At 31.1% G+C, this 22,674-nt stretch overlaps 1 protein-coding gene across 3 annotated transcripts in view; it reads right to left on the bottom strand.

The window, feature by feature from the left end:
- Positions 1–22,674, bottom strand: part of LOC140662972 (puratrophin-1) — a 300,935-nt gene that overhangs the window by 269,196 nt on the left and 9,065 nt on the right. The window contains exon 1 of one of the 3 annotated variants that reach the window (XM_072886770.1): positions 14,594–16,313. The exons of the other annotated variants lie outside the window; for them this stretch is intronic. Coding sequence (XP_072742871.1) covers positions 14,594–14,632 — 39 coding nt within the window. The 5' untranslated portion in view covers positions 14,633–16,313. Of the gene's footprint in view, positions 1–14,593; positions 16,314–22,674 lie in introns of those variants that run through there. 3 annotated transcript variants of the gene reach the window in all.

Below are 22,674 nucleotides of genomic sequence, written 5' to 3'. Positions count from 1 at the left end.
ATTGTAGCCAAACGTCCGACGATCGACTTCGAAAAATGTGTATGAAATCGTGTATAATAATACAGAATAACCTCTCTATTATACGAAAAAAGTAAAATTAAATTTTACTACTTATTTTATCACATTCAGAGAATATATGTATATGATTCTTTCGTATGTATAACTTGAATTTTAATAACAAATATATGTATATATACATATATAAAAATAAATCAACAAATGTATATTATGTACAAAAGTAATAAGATTTTGATTTTAAACTGCAATTAATTATTGTAAAAGAACAACATTTACATTATATTTTGAGAGATAACTTCTTTACAAAATCAATTTAATTTTCATCGTGTAAGTCGATGTAACTGAAGAATTTTTTCAACATGTCTCCATTGGGTTTATTTCATTCATTATTAGATTACTGTAATGTTATAAAAGCGAAATGATAAATTAAGCAAAGATGCCAATTGAACGCTCGCCACGATTTTGCCTCTTATGAGACTTTGCAAGCAAAGCAGCATGCACGACGTCCACGTCGAAGTGCACGTGGTGACTCTCCAACGACCGCGCAACCAGCCATGATCCAGATAGATCACGTCCGATATAATTAATGAGCACGACCCGCAATTCCCATACACACCTCCGGCTCGCCGGATCCGCCCTAACAAGTACCTCGGCGAACCTAGACTAACCTGCGCAGTCGAACTATTTTCCGTTCGAAACGAAGAGGTATTATATAGGTATCTAAGCCGTGGTATTGCGTCCTTAGTGAGATAGCAATCTATAAGGAAGGAAGAAGATATACATATATAGGTATCTGGGTGAGAGAGTCCGCACTTTCTTGCTCGCGATCTTCCCAGCAAAAATCAACAGTTATGCGAACAATTATACGATTATAAAATGTATAAAGAAAATAAAAACACACAACGACTTCCGATAAAGAGTAAAATATTAAATATAAAAAAGATAATAAAAAAAAAACAAATTATCAAAAATGAAAATATAAACATAGTTAATTGTATAAACGTAAGAGACCACGAAAAACAAATCAATGAAAATAAAAATGTAAATATAATTAATTGTTAATTTTATGTATATATATTATAGCATATAAAATCGCAATGCAAGCAGATGTTTTTTAGTTCGCGATATTTCTAACAAAAATCGACAGTTACGATGCAATTAATCACATAATCGTCAAATGAACAAAATATTATATTGCTTAAAATAAAGATTTACTATTAAAAGAATATAATTTTTTTACATTTAGAATAACAATGATTAAGAATTGTTGCTAGAACTTTTGCATAAAAATAGATAAATTTGTATTTAAAAAAATAGATTCGCTTAAAAAAACATACAATAGTTTTATAACCATAGAAATACCATAAAATATAATTTTTGAAAATTATACTCCACGGAAAAGAATTTTAAAACGTGGAATCAAAATTTTTGGGTGTTTAATATATCATACGTATATTTGATACGTATATTTGATACGAATTTAATATATCATACATATTATTTTTTTATTTGATATAATGTATGCACATGCAATATCAATTGACCTTTCTTATTGATTTTTCTGCAATTTAAATGTTGATTTTTGAAAATTGTTAATAAGGCTTTCCTCAAGCTTCGCAAGAGAATAAAAGAGAGGAAAAGTAAAATCACAAGAATAAAATCACAAGAACATAGAAAAAAGACAGATTTTATGTGAATCGCATTAATGTAGATAGGATTAATTGATAAAATTAATCTTGATGTATAATATATATTAATTTTTTTATTTTTAAATTTATTAATATACGCTTACTAACATATACTTTAATCTGCAGATTAGCTCTTATTTATGTATGTTTATTGGTCCTCTTTTATAATGTTAATTATATTATCATTGAATTTGTGCATGTTACATAACATTTTAATTTAAGGCAATGACGTTAGTTCTATGCGATATGTATAAATGCGAATAAATCAAGTAACGCGCAAGAGGCATGTCTCTGGATGAGGTCGTGCAGAGAAAGTTGAGATGTTTAAACTTTCAATCATGTAATAGTGTTAGGCGAAAATAACGCTCTATATCCGATATATTTACTGTTGCGTTTCTTTGCGCGAATTATTATCGACAATTGATAGAAGAGACAAATCCTGCATTACGCCCACACTAAATTTCACGCGATACACATCATCAACCGAATAAAACCGATGTCATATGACTAAGCAGTCGATATAAATATTCATTAATAATGATAATTAAAAGTCTAATCTCAAAACTTAGAAAAATAAAGAAAGAAAATAAAAAAAGCAGCAACTGATAAGAACAAATAAAAAAAGCTATAACAAAGATTATGAAAAGTTTAAAAATTATAATAAATAAGTAAATGCATCATTAATACAAGAAATTTATGCTAAAAAAATTTCTAAAAAAATGCAATAGTTTTTTATAACCAAAAATTAGAAATACTAATGTTTTTGAAAATCGCTAACAGGTCTTGTGTCGTGGTAATAAGATTTTCTTAAAAAGCTTTCCTGAAAATGAAGAAAATTCATAAAAGAGAAAAGAGTAGAAAAGAAAGAATAAGAAAACAGAAGAGAATAAAAAACAATAAAGAATAAAAAAAAATGTAAACTGCATTAATGCAAATAAAGTAAGTGACTTTAATTATATATAATATGCATGAAGATGCAGTTTAAGCACAAAATTTGTTGATATTAAATTATAAAATTTGCTAATTTCTAAAATAAGAAAAAAAATTAGACTAAAATAAAGATTGAAAAGGAAAGAAGAAAAAATTTTACAAGAAAAAAAATTGAAGTTGACTAAAAACCATAGACATATGACGTATAGACTGCGCGTTCCTTATGTCTTCAATTGTCAAGATGCATCACAAAATAGAAAGGGAAAGCATTCTTTGGGTCACCATTCTATCTTTTTCTAATGTTATTGTTAGATAAAACTGTCTTTGTCAAACCAACGATAACTCAAAGCATACTCTCTGTTCAATTTTTGACGTCTGTTGAGCCAAACACAATATTTATGTATTATACGTCTACGATTATCGTAAAAAAATTCAAAAATATATATGTGTAAATCAAGTTTTTTTTGTCAAAATTCTTTTTTTTCTGTAACATCCTCTTCTTAAAATATGAAAATTATTTCATCGTTGATTAAAAATAATCAAGTTAATATATAGTATAATTATTGTCAAGCGATAAAATGTCAATTAAGTAAAGATTTTTAAAAATATCGTAAATGTTGATTGCCATTATTGCATCGACATAAATTCTTAATAGGTGAATGATAAATTTTTATAATTAATATTGTGATAAATTTAAATCTTTGGATGTGATATTAAATCTTTGTTATTTATATACGATATATTAAATACGTCTGACAATTGAAATCTCGATATTAACGCTATCAAGAAGACTTAAAGACATATGAAAAGAAGGATACATTTGAATAAAATAAACCGCAACTTTGGTTATCACGCGCACAGCAATAAAGCAATAAAGCAAATTGCGACACATACCACATGTGAGCAAAGGAAGACTTCCCTGTTCATAATTTATGTTCTCTTGCTCTTAATGCGCTTCTAGCAATTATTAAAACGTAATTTCCACGGATAGGAAGAAATACGGCGCACTTGCGTTTTCCTTCGCTTTGATTTACGGCGCTTTATTTTTCTTCATTATGATTTATACCGACGATCGTTCTCTCGCAAACGCTCTCGAGAAACATGATGTCCGGATATTCATTGCGCTCTTCATCGAATAAAATCTAACAGCGCGCATACGAAACGCGATTCTTGATTAAAAAGGAAATCAGCATTATATTATTTAATCATAGAAATAAACTTTCAGTTATCAAAAATTGCCATTAAAATATTCACAATTGCATTGTACATTTTACTTGACGCTGATGCTGTGCCTGCAAGAATTAGTTCCCATTTCTGAATTATTCCGTATCTCATCTCATCTCATCTCACCTCACCAATGCAAGTGACGTGGTAGCTGGAGCACTTTGCATTTGTGTTTTACGCGTGACTCATGTCTTCGGAAAATGGCGTATCGTCGTATTTCAGAGAGTAGGAAACCGAGAGGCTCCAGCACATTATGAAATCAGAGATATTATGGGAGGAAGTTGTATTCCCGGCGATGTTATGGGCGCACGCTTCGCGGGACCATGACGTAAAATATCAACGTTATGCGCTGCTTGGGGTTGATATTAGTCGACAACGGCACCATTGTTGTCGTTGATATTTACTATAAGCTCATTGTTTTACGTGTCACGTTGCAACTAGTCGGATAGTCGCCGCTGATACAGTTATGTATCTATAGTTTACCTAACCGTTGCGCTACCTAACCGATCTAACAGACGATTACGAAAGCGATCGAATGACCGGTCGTGCCGTATCGTTTAATTTGCCTTTGATCTGGCGCAATTCTTATCGCGTTTACTCGCGATTTTTTCTTCCATTATATAAATTAATTAGTCAGTTGCAAAAAAACGTGAGCTTATGGTAAGAAAATTTCCGTTGTCGCTTCCTGACGTCAATTTAGTAGATTTATGATGATTTAAAAGTATAATAGACTGTATATGATAGAAATAGCAACGACGACAGAGAACACGAGCAATTAACTAGCCTTAACTGCTTCCACGTTAGTAATAGTCCCCGAGTAATAATACGTCGTACCTTGAATTTATTACCGTTGCAGATAATAGCTAATCGTTGAAGAAGGAGGAAACATTGACCCTGGTTAGTTAATCAATAAGAAGAAACATAAACTCTCAAGAAAAAAGATGCTATTGCAACCACTTATGGAAATAATTTCCGAGATACAAATGAAAAGTAAATAACTTACTACGTAGCCAAGAGAAATTTGTTTATTTCAAAATTCCTAATATAAAATCCTAAAACTACTAAGGTAGCTGTCCCAGTTATAAGCCATTTAAGATTGTTGATTATGACTTTTTTATGTTTAAAAAGAAGAGTATAATAAGTCGAATATATATTTTATATAATAATTCTCTGAACTTTTACCTATCATATTTAATTAAAATAAAAAGGGTTTACTTGTATATAAAATAATTATTAAAATGTTGATAATCGTCTATTAATGACCTAGTTGTAAGTCATTTATAACCTTTTTGTCCCAATTGCAATACGAAACAACATACCTCTTGTTTTGCAGAGAAATATAAACTTATTTCATTTATAAAATATGTAGGCTTTCTTACTATTGACATTTACGCTGCAGATTAAACAAAAAGATCGCCAATTAAAAATTCTTTTTTTAATTTTCTTGTTCTTATTATAATTAAGTTAAAAATGTGATATTTTACTAATAGATGGTGTGATAATGTATAATGATATTACGTTTCTTTTTAAATATGTTTAATAATTAGTTGTTTAATAAAATAAATTGAAAAGCAAAAGTGACTTACTATTGGGACATGACTTACAACTGGGACAGTTACCTTAATAAGAAAAATTAAGTTACAATTCTAAAAATAATCTTCTCTTATATATCTCTTATATTTCTATTGCAAATTATTTTCCAGAATTATTTAATCAATCGTTTGATTCAACAAACACGAAATAGATAATTATGCCGTTGTCAAGGTTTCACGATCTCATCTTTAAGCTTCCTTATAAACGCGCGAAAGTTGCAGACAAATATTCCTCGCTGAATAAATCTTAACTTAGCAGAGTTTGCATGTTTTTGCGGCGGGCAAAAATAGCCGCACGAGCAGATCGACAGCGAGCGGAGCTGGTTTTATATCGTTCCCCGCGAGAGAGGAGAGCTTACGAGCCCGACGAGAGATTGAATCTCCGCGATAATGCGATAACTAGATGAGGCGTGGGAGCCGACTCGGGCTAATCTTTTGAACGGCGAGCAGCTCTCATTCGTAACATTTGTCTCCACTGGTCGGTGTGCCATCAAGAGGGAAAGTTTTCTCTGTCAAATGCCTTTTCTCGCGCGTCGCGTCGACCAGAAAAACGAGGAATATATGTATATCGAGAGCGAAGTAGAAAAAAAAAGCAGAAAGTCAATTCTATTTATTCTGTTACGCAAAACGATCGAAACGACACGCGGTGGTCGATTATCCTTTATCTCTCTTTCTCTCTCTCTCTCTCTCTCTCTTTCTCTCGATCAAAAGAACGTTTAGTGCTTTAATCAAATTATTAACCGCTGGCCAATCGGTGCTTTCCCCTCCCTCGTAAATTTTACTCTCGTTTCCTACGCGACTGTTAAGTACTTTATTACAATGAGATCCGAACCTATTAGAGAGACTTGAAACAACCGGACGCTAACTGGCCAGGCGGTTAAATGAGTCGGTCGACTGGCTCGTGCTAAGTGCCTCGGCAATAATAATTACTTCTTTCTCTTCTGTGCTCCGACTATATATATATATATAATATATATATATGTACATAATATATGTATGCATATATGTGTACACATGTCATGTACGTCATAACTCATTTTCTTTTTTGATACGTGAAATCAGCGCGTATTTCGTGTTGCGTTCCAATTTGAATCGCCATAACAGCTTGATCTATAGATAAGAAATGTACATATGTAATATGATACATATATAGCTGTGTTTGAGCGGAACCCGCTGAAGAAACAGTCGTTTGTAGTCTACGGTAGTTTTAGTAACGAGAAGTCACCGATCGTCAATACGCAGATATATAAATGACCATGGTAGTGAATATGTACGATTACTACCCAACGTCAAGGAGAAATATGAACAGACATGAACGCGGATAATTACGTAATTCGGTACTTAAGCGCACAATGAAATATCATGTCATCGTAAATATTATCTACGAAATGTGATCCTATAAAAAGCACTTAACTCATGATCATTCGCTGCATCCGTCCAACTTATTAACGCTGCAAAGTGAAGCATGTGAAAGATGTAAAGGAGGAAAAAATTTAGAAAAATTGAAGAAAAAAATTATAGTTTGTATCTTTAATCGATAAATTTTTCTCAACTTGTAAATATCTATTACACAATCGATTGTATTTCTTTTTTATTGTTGCAAAATTCAAGTTTCATATTATTGAAATTGCTGTCACCTTTTTATCACATTAATTTTTTTACTTATATATTATAGCACATGATATAGAAAGCTAGAAGGGTGCATAGTCCATATAAATTACGAAATATAACAGAAAAATGTGTTACTATATACACGTGCGCATCGCATGCAAATGTAATTGAAAAATGTATAAAATTGCTACATTTGATCAAACTTGATTAATCTATTTTTAATATTTATTTTTACAAAATTTTAATAAATAAAAATTAAAAAGAAAAATCAATTTTACTCAAAGAAAGTATAAAAGAACATTCTTTTATAATATTAAATCTTAAATAATCGATATGTGTGATTGGAGTATAAATTTCTTTTTTTAATAAAAAAATATAAAGCTAATTTTCTTTTTTTTTTCATATCATACATATTCAGTAGTTTTAATTTATATACAATCAAAGAAGATATTATAGTATTAAAGAACAATTAAAATATCTCAAAATAATTTGCCTTAATTTGATATAATTTTTAGAAAAGGATATACATATATCAATAATTCAGTTCCTATAAAAACGTCATTTATCTCTATTACATACGCGTATGATAAATCAATGCCTATCTAAACTGACGCACGATATGCGATTCCGGACGCCTCGTGAAAGCATCGCCGAACGACCTACGAACATCTTTGACATGATCGCCGAATCACGAAGGCGCGCAATTAATCTTCGTATCCTCTCATAATATCGCAAAGACGTTTGCGCGATACAGGCAACAATATTATTTAGTCCGCAAGATAATTTACCCCGACACTCTATCGCTGTCCAGAAGCAGAACGGATTAATGTAGAAAAGGACAGAAGGACGTTTCGAACTTGAACGTTCACGATTCAAAATCACCATGTATAGAGAAAATTCTAACTCTCCTTGTCATGCTCAAAAGCATCGCCGATTCAGTACGTATGTAAATGTGTGTGCGTGTCGTGTATACACGATTACTATTTGCCTTACGGTCTCGATCTCTTAGACAATGTTACTGGTCAACGAAGCATACCACAGCAATAGTACCCCCTTTATTACGACAACCATAAGTATGGGCGACGTATTTATCGGCTTGTGATCTGCACTGCTTATCCATTCCAACACTAGATTATCACAGAGAAAACTGCAAATCTAATCTGGATCTGTGAGTGAATATGAATGATAAGAACAAACGCGGGAATCTGTCGAAGTAACATGTTGATTATTGACTTTTGATATAACTAATCGATAAGATAATATTCAGATCTAATCTAGTCCTTTATATTGATACTTAAACACATGATTACTTCGGGAAAATAGAGAATTAAATTAGATTACTTTATTATTTCAACAAGAATGAAAATTCGAGGACGAAGAAAGGGAGATAAAGTGTTTTGCTACGTGGTTGTTCCATGGCTGCTGCGCGTTCGAGAGCACGGGTGGAAACTGTGTAGCGCACGCGAGGGTTGCGATCGATGCTAGTCCCACCCTGATGCAATACGACGGGAAGCGGAAGCAGTGCCCTCAATCCGTTTGCACTTTGGCTAGACGGATCGGCGACGATATTTGAAAACGGCGAACAGAAAGCTGCGCATTTTCTCAAGCACTATATTCGATTCTATACAAATACACACACATACTTGCCGTTGATATATGTGTTACATTGTAATATATGTAATAGTATTATATAATAACAAAATAATTATTATATCGTAATAATACATGTAATAGTATTATATAAATAAAATAATTAAGATACTGTATTATTATAAACAATGTATTATAATAAACAATGTCGCGATATTTTTCAATAATTTAATTCATTATTTCTTAATGATTTTATATACATTTATATGTAAGTTTTATATAAATAATAATTTTTTAATAATTTTACATAATTTTATATAATATTTATATAATATTTTATATAATATTTAATATTTTTTATAATTTTTTATTTTAGGGTTTTTATTTTAATTTTTATTTTAGTTTCGATAAGTTTTATTTTTTATAGGATTTTATAGAGATTCTACTCGCTAGTAACTTACCAGTTCGATGGAATTCAATGGTTTTATGAGTTTCAGTAAATCAACTTCGGTCAATAGAGTAATCTGCTGGTCTAATAGTCTAATATTGTCAATATATTTTTTACAATCTACATCTACGTTAGGAATTACAACGAAGAATGAAAACATGCTTCATGAAAAATTTTCAGATTAAATAACTAACTGCAGACGAAATTATTGATTTTGAGCTATATCGACCTTCCTCTTTCATTCTTATCCCAGTGCCGGGTAACAAACGGTTCCATTGGCCTACTTTAAAGCACGTACCAGCACGTCATAGCCTTTTACAGTCACGACTACGAGGCAATTTACACATTCGACAAAAAAGTCAATTCCGTTCACATTACCATAGAGCGCGCATTAACGTCGTCGATATAATAACGTCCACTTCCATCGATTTTCTATCACGCACTTACCTCAAAGCCCTATCAAATCATAATCTAAATTTTTCACACGCGTATAGTTATCGCGACTCTTTCTTAACCAATGAGAATAAACATAGGCCAAGGTGAGCAAGTTAATTTCAATTTGTGGTTGATCGCGGATATGATAAGTTTTCCATTATTATAAATCCTATTATCCCGCGTGTTGAGAATTCACGCGCGATTATTTTAACCGTAGTCCAAATCAACAATGATATATGTTATCTCAAATTTCACAAAAAAGACCGTCTTCATCTCATCAATCAAATTTTCAGACTTTAAGTATCAAAGATTATGACTTAAATATCAAAATATTATTAAATAGGATAATGAGATAATATTAAACAGGATAACGAGGCAGAGCTTATATGAATACGTATGCGAGTAAAGAGTATTCATTTCTATGAATATTACGAATGTGTTAAAGATGTAAATATTTTGTATAATGTGAGTACTTAAATGATATTTAAATCTAATTAACACCAAATTGTCGCATCTTTAAACTTCGATATAAAAAAAAAAATTAAAAAAACATGATATACAATTCTTTTTACAACAGCATAGAAAAAAGAATGCAAAATTTAAAAATTATTTAAATGTATAAGCAATGCATAGTTTTATAAACGGATATATAAATTAATATTTTACATATTTATATTAATTTATATTTTTATGACTTATATATCACATGATATAACAATATATATATATATAACCAATCGGGAACAAGATATATTTATATATATATATTGTTCCCGATTAGTTAGCCGGAAGGCAATATTTGTATTAACGTTTTATATATCCGTGACGTTGGGCTGCCCCAACATATTGTTTTACTGCCCACTGGCGGGAGGAGGGGATGTCCTCTGCTAACAAAATTTTTTTCTATTTTTTTATTGAGCATGACCAAAACCGTACAATTGTATTTGTATCACAGAGGGAGAGAGGAAATTATTCCCCCCCCCCAGGATACATTATTTAAAAATAAACGCTTTTATCTGTTCTTATCTTACAGTTTAATACCCTGTTGTTTATATATATAAACTTTTATATCATTAATTGTATATTTTTAAGACGCATATATAATACTAATTTATGTCGTCATATCACGCTCACAAATCAATCTTCATAAAATTAGAATTCATTGGGTGAATTCACGGATCAATAAGTCGTATCGTAGCAATGATAATTTATTTTTGAATCCTTACATCACGAGATGTATAGGCTACATTTTTCTTCAAAAAATTCCATGATACTTTTTAACACAACACTTTATATTTGGCAAAGATTTTTTTATTATCTTCGTAATGTGTAATATTTTTTAAAAACTGAAGTGTTTATTTTTTATGGTTGAATAATCCAAAGAAGGAATTCTTTTCTTTAGATAAGAGAATTATTTTTAGATAAGAGGATTAGCTAAGAGAAGCAGTAATGGTAGGTATTTAAATGAATGTTTATCTTGTATTTCGTTACTCTACGGTAACTTGATGAAAAAAATAAATTATTGCTGTTGCAGAAAAAGCAATTGAGACTTCGTATTTTTAAAAATATCAATGTGTTTAATGATTTACCAAAAATCCGTAATCGCTGGTGACATTGAAATTTTATATCAAAGTTAATTAAGAAGATAATCAGAGGTACAGAAAAAAAGTGTAGGTTTTTCTTTCAAGCAAAGGTAAAACATCTGGTTTCGATACAGACATGAATAAATATAAACATTCATAAAATTCCAAATCATAACAACCCGAAAAAGAGTAAAGGCATATTCGCAAATATGAATGAGACATTTGTTGTCAACAGATTGTCAATTAGAAAAATTACATATATGTTGAAAACTGCTATTTGTCGAGAGATAAATCTAAAAAATCAATACAAATGAATTGAATAAAGATGATAATATATTCGTCAATTAAAGAGTTTATACTTGTGATAAAAATACGAATATAAAAATAATTTAATAGATAATAGATATTAATCCAAACATGTTTTGATGAGAAAAAAAATTTTAAAAACAAGCGAATAATCAGCTTCGAAACGTGAATGATTCTGATTCTACAATTCGCGAGAAAAAAATTAGTACGAAATTGATTTATAATCCGTCATAGTGAATCAGCACTCTGCAAAATGTCTCTACAATATTCAAGTTTTATAACAGTTTTTTTTCACTCATCATTCTTTTGACAAGATTATATTCCAGAGCGCAAAATAAATACTTTCTCTTTCTTTCTCTTAACAATTTAAAAATACACGTTATTATCCCATCATGCGGAAGTTACGTGCGCAAAAAGGAAAAAACAAAAATCGTCCGTCAAAACGTGACGATTACTTAATCGACGTGATATACTAAATGTCAGGAGATAAATCCAGCCAGAAGATTGATTGTAACGGAGACCCATCGTTGATTATGTCTCCCCACAGTAAATACTCGTCCACGCGGAAAATCGCTCTACTTACGAGATTGCGCACAATATCTTCATATCGATTGATCTGTTATATCAGTATATTTTTCGATTTTTAAATAAGCGTGACTTTAAAATGTTGCGTTAATAACGTAGATCATCCGATTTCATGTAACACGCATGATAAATGTCGCGATTAAGATTTTTGCAAGAAAATTATTTATGCTTTTAAAACAGACGGTGTTTCGCTATTCGTTGTTGCGTGATTTCGTCGCCAAGTCAATTACACGGATAAATTAGAGTCAGCGAGCAAATCATCATACACTTGACGCATTCAATGCAAATCGTCGGGCCTGTTTGAGCCGCGAGACACGTATAGATAATCCATTAATATGCACGTATGAATGTCGCACTTTGGATCGCGCATAACTCACCCGGGTTAAAGTCTTACCGCCGAGGGCGAAAGTCGTTTTATCAATGGCGATAAAATGCGCCGATAGCACAAATAGACAATGTGGCAGGGCGACACGACATTACGACACCGCGAAATGCCCTCGATCGGGCATACGGTAATTACCGGAGACAGAAAAGAAAAGACCGCGGGGACAGAAAGCCGGACGCATTGATGCCTGAAATTTAATGCCGACCGTGGTAACGCCTTCTTTCTGTTATGCAAATTCTTCCGAATGCATTCGCGCCCGAACACGCACGCAGGGTAATATCGCCGGCGGATAAAACGCAAGTAACTTTACCGCGAGTCGCTGCTAACGCGTTGAATAAATATATCGAGAATACGCCTAATCCAAATAGAGTGGAGAGTTCGATGACGTCGTGTGACGCTGTTGTTGTATCGTATTGTATTCGCGAGTCCAATTATGCGATTCATTATATGCAGTTATTCAATTTTTAAACAGCAAATAATTAATAAAAATCATCCTGCAATCATTTAAAATCACTCTGTTATTAAAAAAAAATAATTCAACTAATAAATTCGTTTCTTAAATGACAAATCTATAAATAATGATGTCAATTAAAGTTAATGCATAAATGTTGATGGATATATAATTTAAAAACTGACACTCAAATGATAGTAAGCATATAGCATAATAACAACAAGGAAATTACACATGATTTATGCGAAAGCTAATCAGTGGGCCCTCGCTTTTCCGAAAATAAATACGTACGCTAGATGATTGGCCATCCGACCCTTCTTCCTACCACACATCCTGTGTTCAAAAACCATAAAGATAACGTAATTTCCGGTAGGTATCGATTCGCTTCGTTTATATCCATGTAACACAAACAACTTTTGCAATCGTTTTTGACATCTTTATTATTAGGGTTCATCTCTACCGCCTATATTCCCGTGACAATTGTCCAACTGTGAATCAAACTGTTAGGGGAAACATATCATTAATCTTTCAATGGAGAGTTTGAGAAATGACCCTATTTCTAACAATTTCCTTATATTTTTTCCATGTGCACTTTAAATAGATCAAACGTTAAATGGAATATCATGACATTACAGAAAGTAACGGAATATCATCAGGTCAAGGTTTTCTAGAGTTTCGCACGTGTTTGTTAACAATGTGAGATCAGCAGAAATTCGAAAGACAATGACCGTGCTTTCCGAGCCAATGGGAATAAAAACGGCGGAAATGAAACTCTCGAGTATTGGCGTACAAAGAGCACACAGAGTGGATTCTTAATATTTCTCAAAAAGGCAATTCTCTACGTTTCCGGCCATCTCGCTCTCTCGGTGACTAATGGATCGTCATTATAGCGGCACTCAATGTCTCTATTATTCTCAACTATACGTCCAACTCTACGTGCGAAAACGAGCAGCTTGCTGCTCGCGCTATGATGTACCGTCACACTAATCTTTCCACGAGTCAATGAGTCGCTTTTTATATGAGTGGTAATTTATAATCACAGCTTACTTATATTCATTATCTTTCAGAATCTTTTGACTAATAGCACGTTTAACCCACGAATACGCGCGTAGTTGTTTTTCAACATAATTGCATGCAACGGAAGTATAAGAAAGCGTTTATATTGTTTTCTATATATTGTTTTCTAATGAAATCTTATGAATATATGTATATATATTTAAATTAAAGAAAGTGTGTGCGCTGTTTTGATATATTTTTATATAATATACTTTTTTACCAATTTACGAGACACCCTGTATAGTAATATGAGTGCACGTAATTTATTGTTTATTTTATTTGTATATAAAAAAATTTCGCGTATAATATACATATAAATTAATATATATGATGAGAGCTCTTTTTATTTTCAACAAGATAGTTAATAAAACACTCTTTTTATTTTATTTAAGCAAAATAAATGAATATCAAATTAAATAAAGCTCAATAATCAAATATTTATAGTAAAGCTATATAGCTCAATAAAAAGAGTTATTAACGTATTATACATCAGATTGTCAACAATGCCACGAGGCGATTTAGAAACCTAACGAATTCAAATCCTGATTCCAATCTCACGCTGTAAACCTGAAAATTACCTTTATGCTAATTTTATGAAACAAATTGATAAGGAAATAATTATATTATCCAACGCAAGAAAATTAAGACTTGAAATGAATCGGGAGAAATACACTCGATCTACAAACTGTACCTTCTTCCGTCGCAGTAGCTTCCAATCAAAATGATTCATCCTGTTCGATTCGTCAATCTCCTTATCCTCTCCTTATCCTCTTTTCTCGTTCTTTCGAATCGTCATAGACGAAAGCGAATTTCGCTTGACACTGTTCTGGAAAATTTATTCTCACGGTATTATAAATTCGCGATGCAAATAGGTTTGGCTCATGCGTATCGACGGAGCAAACGACGACGGCGACGACAATATGACAAGGATGACGACGTAAACGATGCGCAGAGCGAGACGACTTGGATTTTGTATTCCCGGCACGACATCCCGGCATCGCAGCGAAACGGCCATCCTGAGATATTCATTGTTCTCGGATCGCGCGCCCGAGGATACGTGTCCTTGGCATGGACAGCGGCATCCGCCCACCTTCGAACGAATGCACCGGGATAGCTTGAAATGGACCGAGAGCGCGGGAATCCGCTCGCGGACGAGAGCCCGTCAAGGTCCCAAACGGGATTTCACGTTAGAGAAACGCTCCTGACAGACGGACAGTTCCACGTTCGTGAGGAGCACAGCAGGTTCGTGCCCAGGGCCGCCTAAGGGAAGACCCCCGCCCTTTGCACGGAGAATCACAAAACGCAATCACGTTGCCAAAGTCACATCAACGGTTTAACGATTGTGTGTCTCGCGGCACAATTGCTATTTCATAAAGCTCGCGTTTATCGCATTTGAACGTATTTGAGTTATTTTGAAACGCGACACAAAACGCGCGGCTAAAAGTAGAGACGGCGTTATTCTGTCGAAAAACTACGTATGATATATATATATATATATATATAACACAGGTGCACACACATGTAAACATACACACACGGTGAAACTTGATTCTGGAGCCGTCGCGTGAACGCGCCGCGAGATTACTTTGTAATTTTCAGGAAGATTTACACGGCACTTTGGGACGCCCGCGCCGGCGGTGATTCGACGATGCTCAGACAGTCAGCCCCACCTCACCGAAGAGGTATACATGCCCGTGAAATCCGCATACTTGAGTTAACACAACCACCTTCCCGCCGAGCCGTGCGCAAGTCATTCAAACACTTCAAGTTCCGACTACACCCATCTACCACTTGGGTCAAAAACGAGTCAACATCTTTCTCCGAGACGTCGCGAAGATTCGGACCTGCCGCGATGCCATTTCTCTCGGCCACCCCGAGAGCGTAACTGAAAAACGGTACCGTCTGCGCGAATCATGCGAGTCCTCGGGGTGATTCGTTGAATTTACTCGTAATCACCTCCCTCTCTTTCTCTCTCCGTTCATAATCGAACGAAAAGCTCTCGAATCAAAAATAATTCTTCTTCGTTATTAGACTTAAGACGCTGTTCCAGATTAAAAAGCATCAATTTAACAACAATCTTATCCCTCTTTTTCCATTCCAGTGAAGGTACACTCCGGACGCGGACAAACACTCGTGCGGATTTTATCGACTGACCCTGTTCCGCGAGCGGCGCTGTTAAACGCGCACGTTTAAGCGGCGCATCCGATGCAATGTACACGAGATATCGGCGAAATTATCGCGGAATTATGGCGAGCGAGCGAGCGAGAGCAAGAACGGCCAGTGGGCCCGTGGACGAGAGTCGAGATGCATCTCGACGCGGAGGATGCAGGGCGGCGTACTGTCAAAATCTCCGTCGGGCGAGTCCGCGAAACGGACGAGGGTGCTGGGGAATAGCGAGCATGCGTGATGCGTTTTCCTCTCGTCGTTGGCGACGTCGTCGTCGTCATCGTCGTCGTCGTCGCCGACGCCGACAGGGGGATAATCGAACTCCACCAGTGTCGATTGCCGCGCGACGCGGAAGCAGGCAGCCTGAATGAAAGTAACGATGCGATGTATGTACAAACTCTCTGGACAGAGACATTGTACTCTCAGTTTTCTTACACGTACGAATGACCGTGATAAAAATGACAGATCACTACGAGAGAATTGCTTCTTTCAGTATGCTAATACAATTATAGTATATTTATTATTACACAAGATTATAATAAAAAGTCTAGAATATTTATAACATCTAACATACATAGAACATTTACGATGCTCGGATTTATAATTTAGATTTGTTGTAAATATCATGTTGATAAATCTTTAAAAATTTAATATTTTTATAACCTGTTCACAGGCTGTTTGAGTACATAATTAGCACATTATTTATTTGTTTTTAATTGCAACTCGCTAAAACTAATTTTTTGGTAGTGGGGGTGCTAGCTTATTAATGACAAGTTAGAATTCCCATGTTTAATATAATTTTTCTGTTAAAGAATAAAAGTACAGAATTGGTGCTTAGAACAACAAATTGGAACAAAATTAGCATTTAATTTTGCATTATCTAAACTTAACTTTTCGTGGTAGGAATGTTCAGATTAATTAATAGCGGTTATTTGTTGAATCGTAACGAGATCGTTGTTTAGTATTTCTGTTTCTCAAAAGTATAGTTTTATCAAATTTCATAGATATAAATAGCGTGATTTTATTTTCGTTTATAGTCACACAATTTAAAAATTATCTTTAAAAGCAATTTAAACTTGAAATTATTATCCTAGATACGTATATATGAAACGTATATAATTATAAACGCATATTCACTGAATCTGATTTGCTAATTAGTTTCATAGATTTTGAGAGATGTAGATAATAATGTATATGACTCAAGCTAATTTAAAATATCTTAACAATTTGCAAATTTTTTATACAATTTTTTGCTCGTAAATGTTGTTATTTACGAGCAAAAAATTTTAAAAATGTCATTACAAATGTCTTCATCTAGTTTAATTGTTTATATTATAATTTCTATTATTGTATATTATAATTTAATAAATTTAATAATAGTTAATTAATAAATAATAAATTAATCGCAAATCATAAATGTTAAGATTTTAATTTATAGATTTATATTTTATAAGCTGGTTTGGAAATTAAATAAAAAAATAAATAGAAAAGTGCGATTGCCAAGGAAAAACTCTATAAAAAAGAATAGTGTGGAAAATAATATCTTGCATTAATAAATAGAAAAAAAAACAACTTATTTCAAAATTAAGATTAAAAAAAGATAACATATATAAAGCTAAGCCAGTTATCAGAGGCTGTGAGAAAAAACCAGGTATTGATTTCGAATAAATCTTTAGTTCCGTTATAAATAATACATTAAACATCTTGTTAGTTGCAAAAAAATTATGCTAATACGTATTAGTCCGTTTTTTAATATTTATTTAAATATTTAAATTACATATTTAATTTATTTTAATATTTTAATTTTTCTTTCTTCAAAAAATCCATCAGTTTTTTATTCTAGTTTGTTGTTTCATATCATATATTAATTTTTTCAAATCGAATATTTTGTTCTTACATTCTTTAGAAAGAAAAATATAAATCTTTGTGTTTTCTCGATACAGAAAATATAAATCTCTGTTTATTTCTCCATACAGGAACACTGTTTTTATGCCAAACGATATGATGTTATTTTATTGTATTGCAAATTAACAATTTTTATTATACTATTGATATTTTCATTTTCGATAAATTCTTACATTCTTACGTAATGCTACTACATTTTCAAATCTGAACAGATATTAACTTATATTAAGCTAATCTCTTTATCATTGCCAATAACAATTAATTTTATACTAATTATGTGCTAACAACATTGATAGAAAAAAGAGTGTAATTAAGTGCATAAGAGACAATGTAAAAATATAAAAATTTATCAAAAATGAAAATATCAATAGCATAATAATATTGATAGTTTGCCTTCATACAACAAAATATAAACAAAATATGAAACAAAAGATAATTTAAAAATCGTGTTATGAGAAAATAATGCTGATAACTGATCAAAAGATAAGATTGAATCTCTTTTGTAGATATAAAATACTACCACATTGTTTGCATTTTCTTTTCTATAATATATATATAATAATTTTATTTTTCTTATTAAACAGTCAAATATATATAAATTGAAAGGAACATATATAAAACAGTAACTATATCAAATAATAAAATATTTTTTTTATAAAAGTTTCTACATAAACATGTAAATACGAAAAATTAATTTTGATTTTTTATATATGTAATAATAATCAAATTATATATAAATGATCACATATAATACAATTGCAATGCAACTGCAATATGCATAAGTAATATGATGCCATCTGTTGGTTAGTGCCTGCACTAGCGCATCCTCTCATGTTTGATCAACAACGTAGAACTAATAGAATATAGGTAATAAAAACTATTAGGGAAGAAAAAAATACATTTTTAATATTCAATTAAATATTATGACTTTTTAGCTAAGATCAAATAATAATTACGACTGTTAAGAACCTAATATCAATTACGATAGAAAGTAATACAATATTTTTCAGAAAATTTCTTTAAAAGTTATGTGCTTTTTTAGAACATAATAAAAATTGTTAGTTTACAATACAATAAAACAAAATACACAACAATATATATATATAACAAAAGAAAATTTAAAAATTGTGTTATAGGAAAATAATATTAATATTGATCAAGGATAAGGTTCAATCTCTTTTGTAGATATAAAATACTATCACGTTGTTCACATTTTCTTTTCTGCAATTGATTAATTATATTTTTCAAATTATATATTGGCTAATTATATACTTTTAGAATTTCACTAAAAATATATATGTATAAATCTCAAGCTTAAGAAAATTCCCTCCAAAAGAAATTTAATCCTTGAGCGCCAATATTTTCGTCAAAATTACATATATTATATCATTATTTTCAAAAAAAAATATGATTAGTTTCGATCATTTTCAAAACTACAATTTTTTAGATGAACAATCTATTTAATAAAAAATAATAATCTAAAACTACTCAATTTTATTCTTCCAAAAAAATATTCTTTTTGAAACTAAATGTAATGACATTTTGTTTCGCAAAATTCAACTTAAATTCTTTATATTTTATTTATATTTCTATATATTAAAACACTCGTATCCTTTTTTTTATTTTAATTTTTTTAAGAGAACACAATTTTTTTTAATTTTTAAAAAATGTTTTCGTTTTCTTCAAAATATCTCAAGTATTAAAAAGAAGTTTAGTATAATTTTTAGCGATGTTGAAAAAAGACTTAAAATTCAGTGTATTAGATTCCAAGATATAAGTTAAAAATACTCTGGATTATGCCAATTAACCCGTGTGTAAGAAACAGAATGGCCGAAATAGTATAACGCTTAAAAGTTAATTAAAAAATAATAAAAATCACAGTGCAAATAACTAAAAGTCAACCTAATCAAAAGTCTTTAAAAAGCTTGACTTGAAATAATTAACCAAAAAATCAAGTAGTGTTTTATCAACTTTATGAAAAAGTAGATATACTCATTAATTGAAAAAAGATTAGAATGTAAACGCGTTTTCTAAAAATTTAATTTAAAAAAAAACGAAGATACGTTATTGATTAATTGATCCCTTTATCGATGAAAGATTCTATTTTTGAACGTGAACGAGATGGCTATCTAATATTTTCATTTCTTAAAAGTGTAGTTTTATCGAATCTCAGATATAAATAGCGTGATTTATTATAATTTATAATCATTTAATTCCGTTGATTAACATCATTATAGTATCATTTTAAAAATTAATGTGCTACCTTCACATTTGATTTCAAGATCGTATAGATCTGAACAGCTCGTTTGGTTTATTAAGTGTACTAGAATTCCTAATAAATAAACATTTTTGACATTACATAAAAAACACAAAAAATTAAAAAAATGTATAATGATTAATTCTGATAATTAATTACAATTTCTCTGTATATTTATTAGAAGTTTCTAATAATTTTTGAAACAATTTTTAAAACAAAAGCTTAAAAATACAACTTTAAATAAATTGCTATTCCGTAACACGTTCAGATTTTGGCACACTTTCAGGATATATCACTAGTATTTGGAAAATCTTAAAGATAATAGTTATATTATGGATCAGTGTGATGGCGAGTGATGATTAAAAATTTAAAGAAACCTCGCTGGGGAAATTCAAATATCGACAAATTATTTTAAGGTGTTCTAATAGTTTCCGCACCAGATTTGGTTTGGATTTTGGTTAATATTTTAAGAGTTATAAGCTACTCCTAAAAATATATAGCTATTGTAATTTCCGAGATATCAAATTCTTAAAATTAATATACTTTTATAAAATAATTATACACATATTATGAGAGAGTTATGAAAATAATTTTAAAAGTTTTAATTGATTTCTGATCAACGTTGAAGTTCTGAATTAAGTTCGATAAGAACGAAGGATAAGTATAATTGTGAAAAATGCATAGCCCTAGAGACAATCTGCTCAGGACAGACTGAGACGCCAAGTCTCACTTTGACTGTTGACGATTTTTTAAGCATTCCTTACTAGATTTTAACCGTTTGAGAGTTTCATAATAGTTCTACAAAAAGTCCTATATAATTATTAGAATTTATTTATTAAATAGATTAGTCGAGACACCAAACGTACAAGTACCAAGATAAAACGCTGGTCATATTTAGATTGTTCTACGACTTTAAATGAGATTTCGTGTTATCTTTTTGTCGTTCTGCGATCACTTATATTTTCTGAACAGAATTCTATGCATAAAAAATATAAAAAAATTTAAACAAATTAGATTGAGTCCGGTATAACACGAAATCTCATTTGCGTCTCAGGCGCAACGATATCTAATTTGTATAATCTATTTTAATAATTTTATGCGTAGAACTTTTTTTAGAACTATTGCAACGCTCTCAAGCGCTTAAAATCTGGTGAAAATGCTAAAAAAATCGTTGAAGGACAAAGTGAGACGCAGCGTGAACTTGGCGTCTCAGTTTGTCCTAATTTTTTCCAGGCCATTCTTTTAATAGACGCGGCCACTATTTATTTAATCTTTTATCAAAAATTCTAGAACGGTTAAAATAAAACCAAAACTTTCAACAATTAATAAATTTCTACGAAATAAGACCGAGCTTCACATACATCTATATAGAATTGCATGAAATATGCGATAACCGCGACAAAAAATTAATTCCGTGAATAATACGTAATAAATTATCCGATTACCTGATAATCTGGTCCCACAAACCCGATGCCAACCTTGCTCATTTCCTCCTAATCCTTCGTTGATGCATCTTCAAAAATACTCTTAAAATACTCGCGTGACATTTTGCACGACACTTCCAACTTCAATATATATTACATTTATTGATATAAGAAATCTATGCTTTCTCCAGATTTCTTTAGAGTCGAAAAAAATCTTCAATTATCACTCGAATCGCATTGAGCTATAATAATCTCTTTAAATTTTTCCTAGTATAGTCATATATCCTGAAATTGTGACAACAAAATCTGAATGTCATGTTATGAAACAACAATTAGTTTAAAGTTGTATTTTTAAACTTTCGTTAAATAATAATCTTTTATTGATTAATCTTGTATTGCTTGTCTTAGTCCAATACATTGTGAAGAATAATTATCGAGATTCAAAAAATATACTTTTAAAATTTATCAAAAACAATGCAGATCATGATGTTATAATCCTTTTAATTAACAGAAATATGGATTTAATAAACTGTACATTTATCTAACTAATAAACATGAAAATTGTCATCAAATGATATAAAGTATTATATAGTATATTGCCTTGTTGGTGGTATTATATTAGTTTTCTGTAATGTGCAATAATATTAATATCAGAATTTCTGCTAAACGGAACGAACACTTAATATTTCAAAATAATATTAATTAAGGAATAGTATTTTAGTAAGAATAATTAAGAAGTACCTAATTTTTTAATGGTACTTTACTCTTGTACGCGCGGTTAGGTTGCTGTACAAGAGTAAAGTCTTATTTAACACCGTAAAATAATTATAATTTAATTTAACAATTTTAAAATAAGACATAAGAGAGGCAATAAGATATTTATTGAATTTTATATTTTATGTCTTATTTAACAATTGTTACATTAAATTAAAATTATTTTACAGTTTTAAATAAATAAAATTATATTTTACATGATTGAATGTCTTTTTATTTATTATTATTTTTAAATATAATTTATTA

Source organism: Anoplolepis gracilipes, chromosome 2 (assembly GCF_047496725.1).
Source record: "Anoplolepis gracilipes chromosome 2, ASM4749672v1, whole genome shotgun sequence".
Classification (NCBI taxonomy): Eukaryota; Metazoa; Arthropoda; class Insecta; order Hymenoptera; family Formicidae; genus Anoplolepis; species Anoplolepis gracilipes.
The sequence above is the reverse complement of the archived record's forward strand: the minus strand, read 5'-3'. Positions and strand labels throughout refer to the sequence as shown.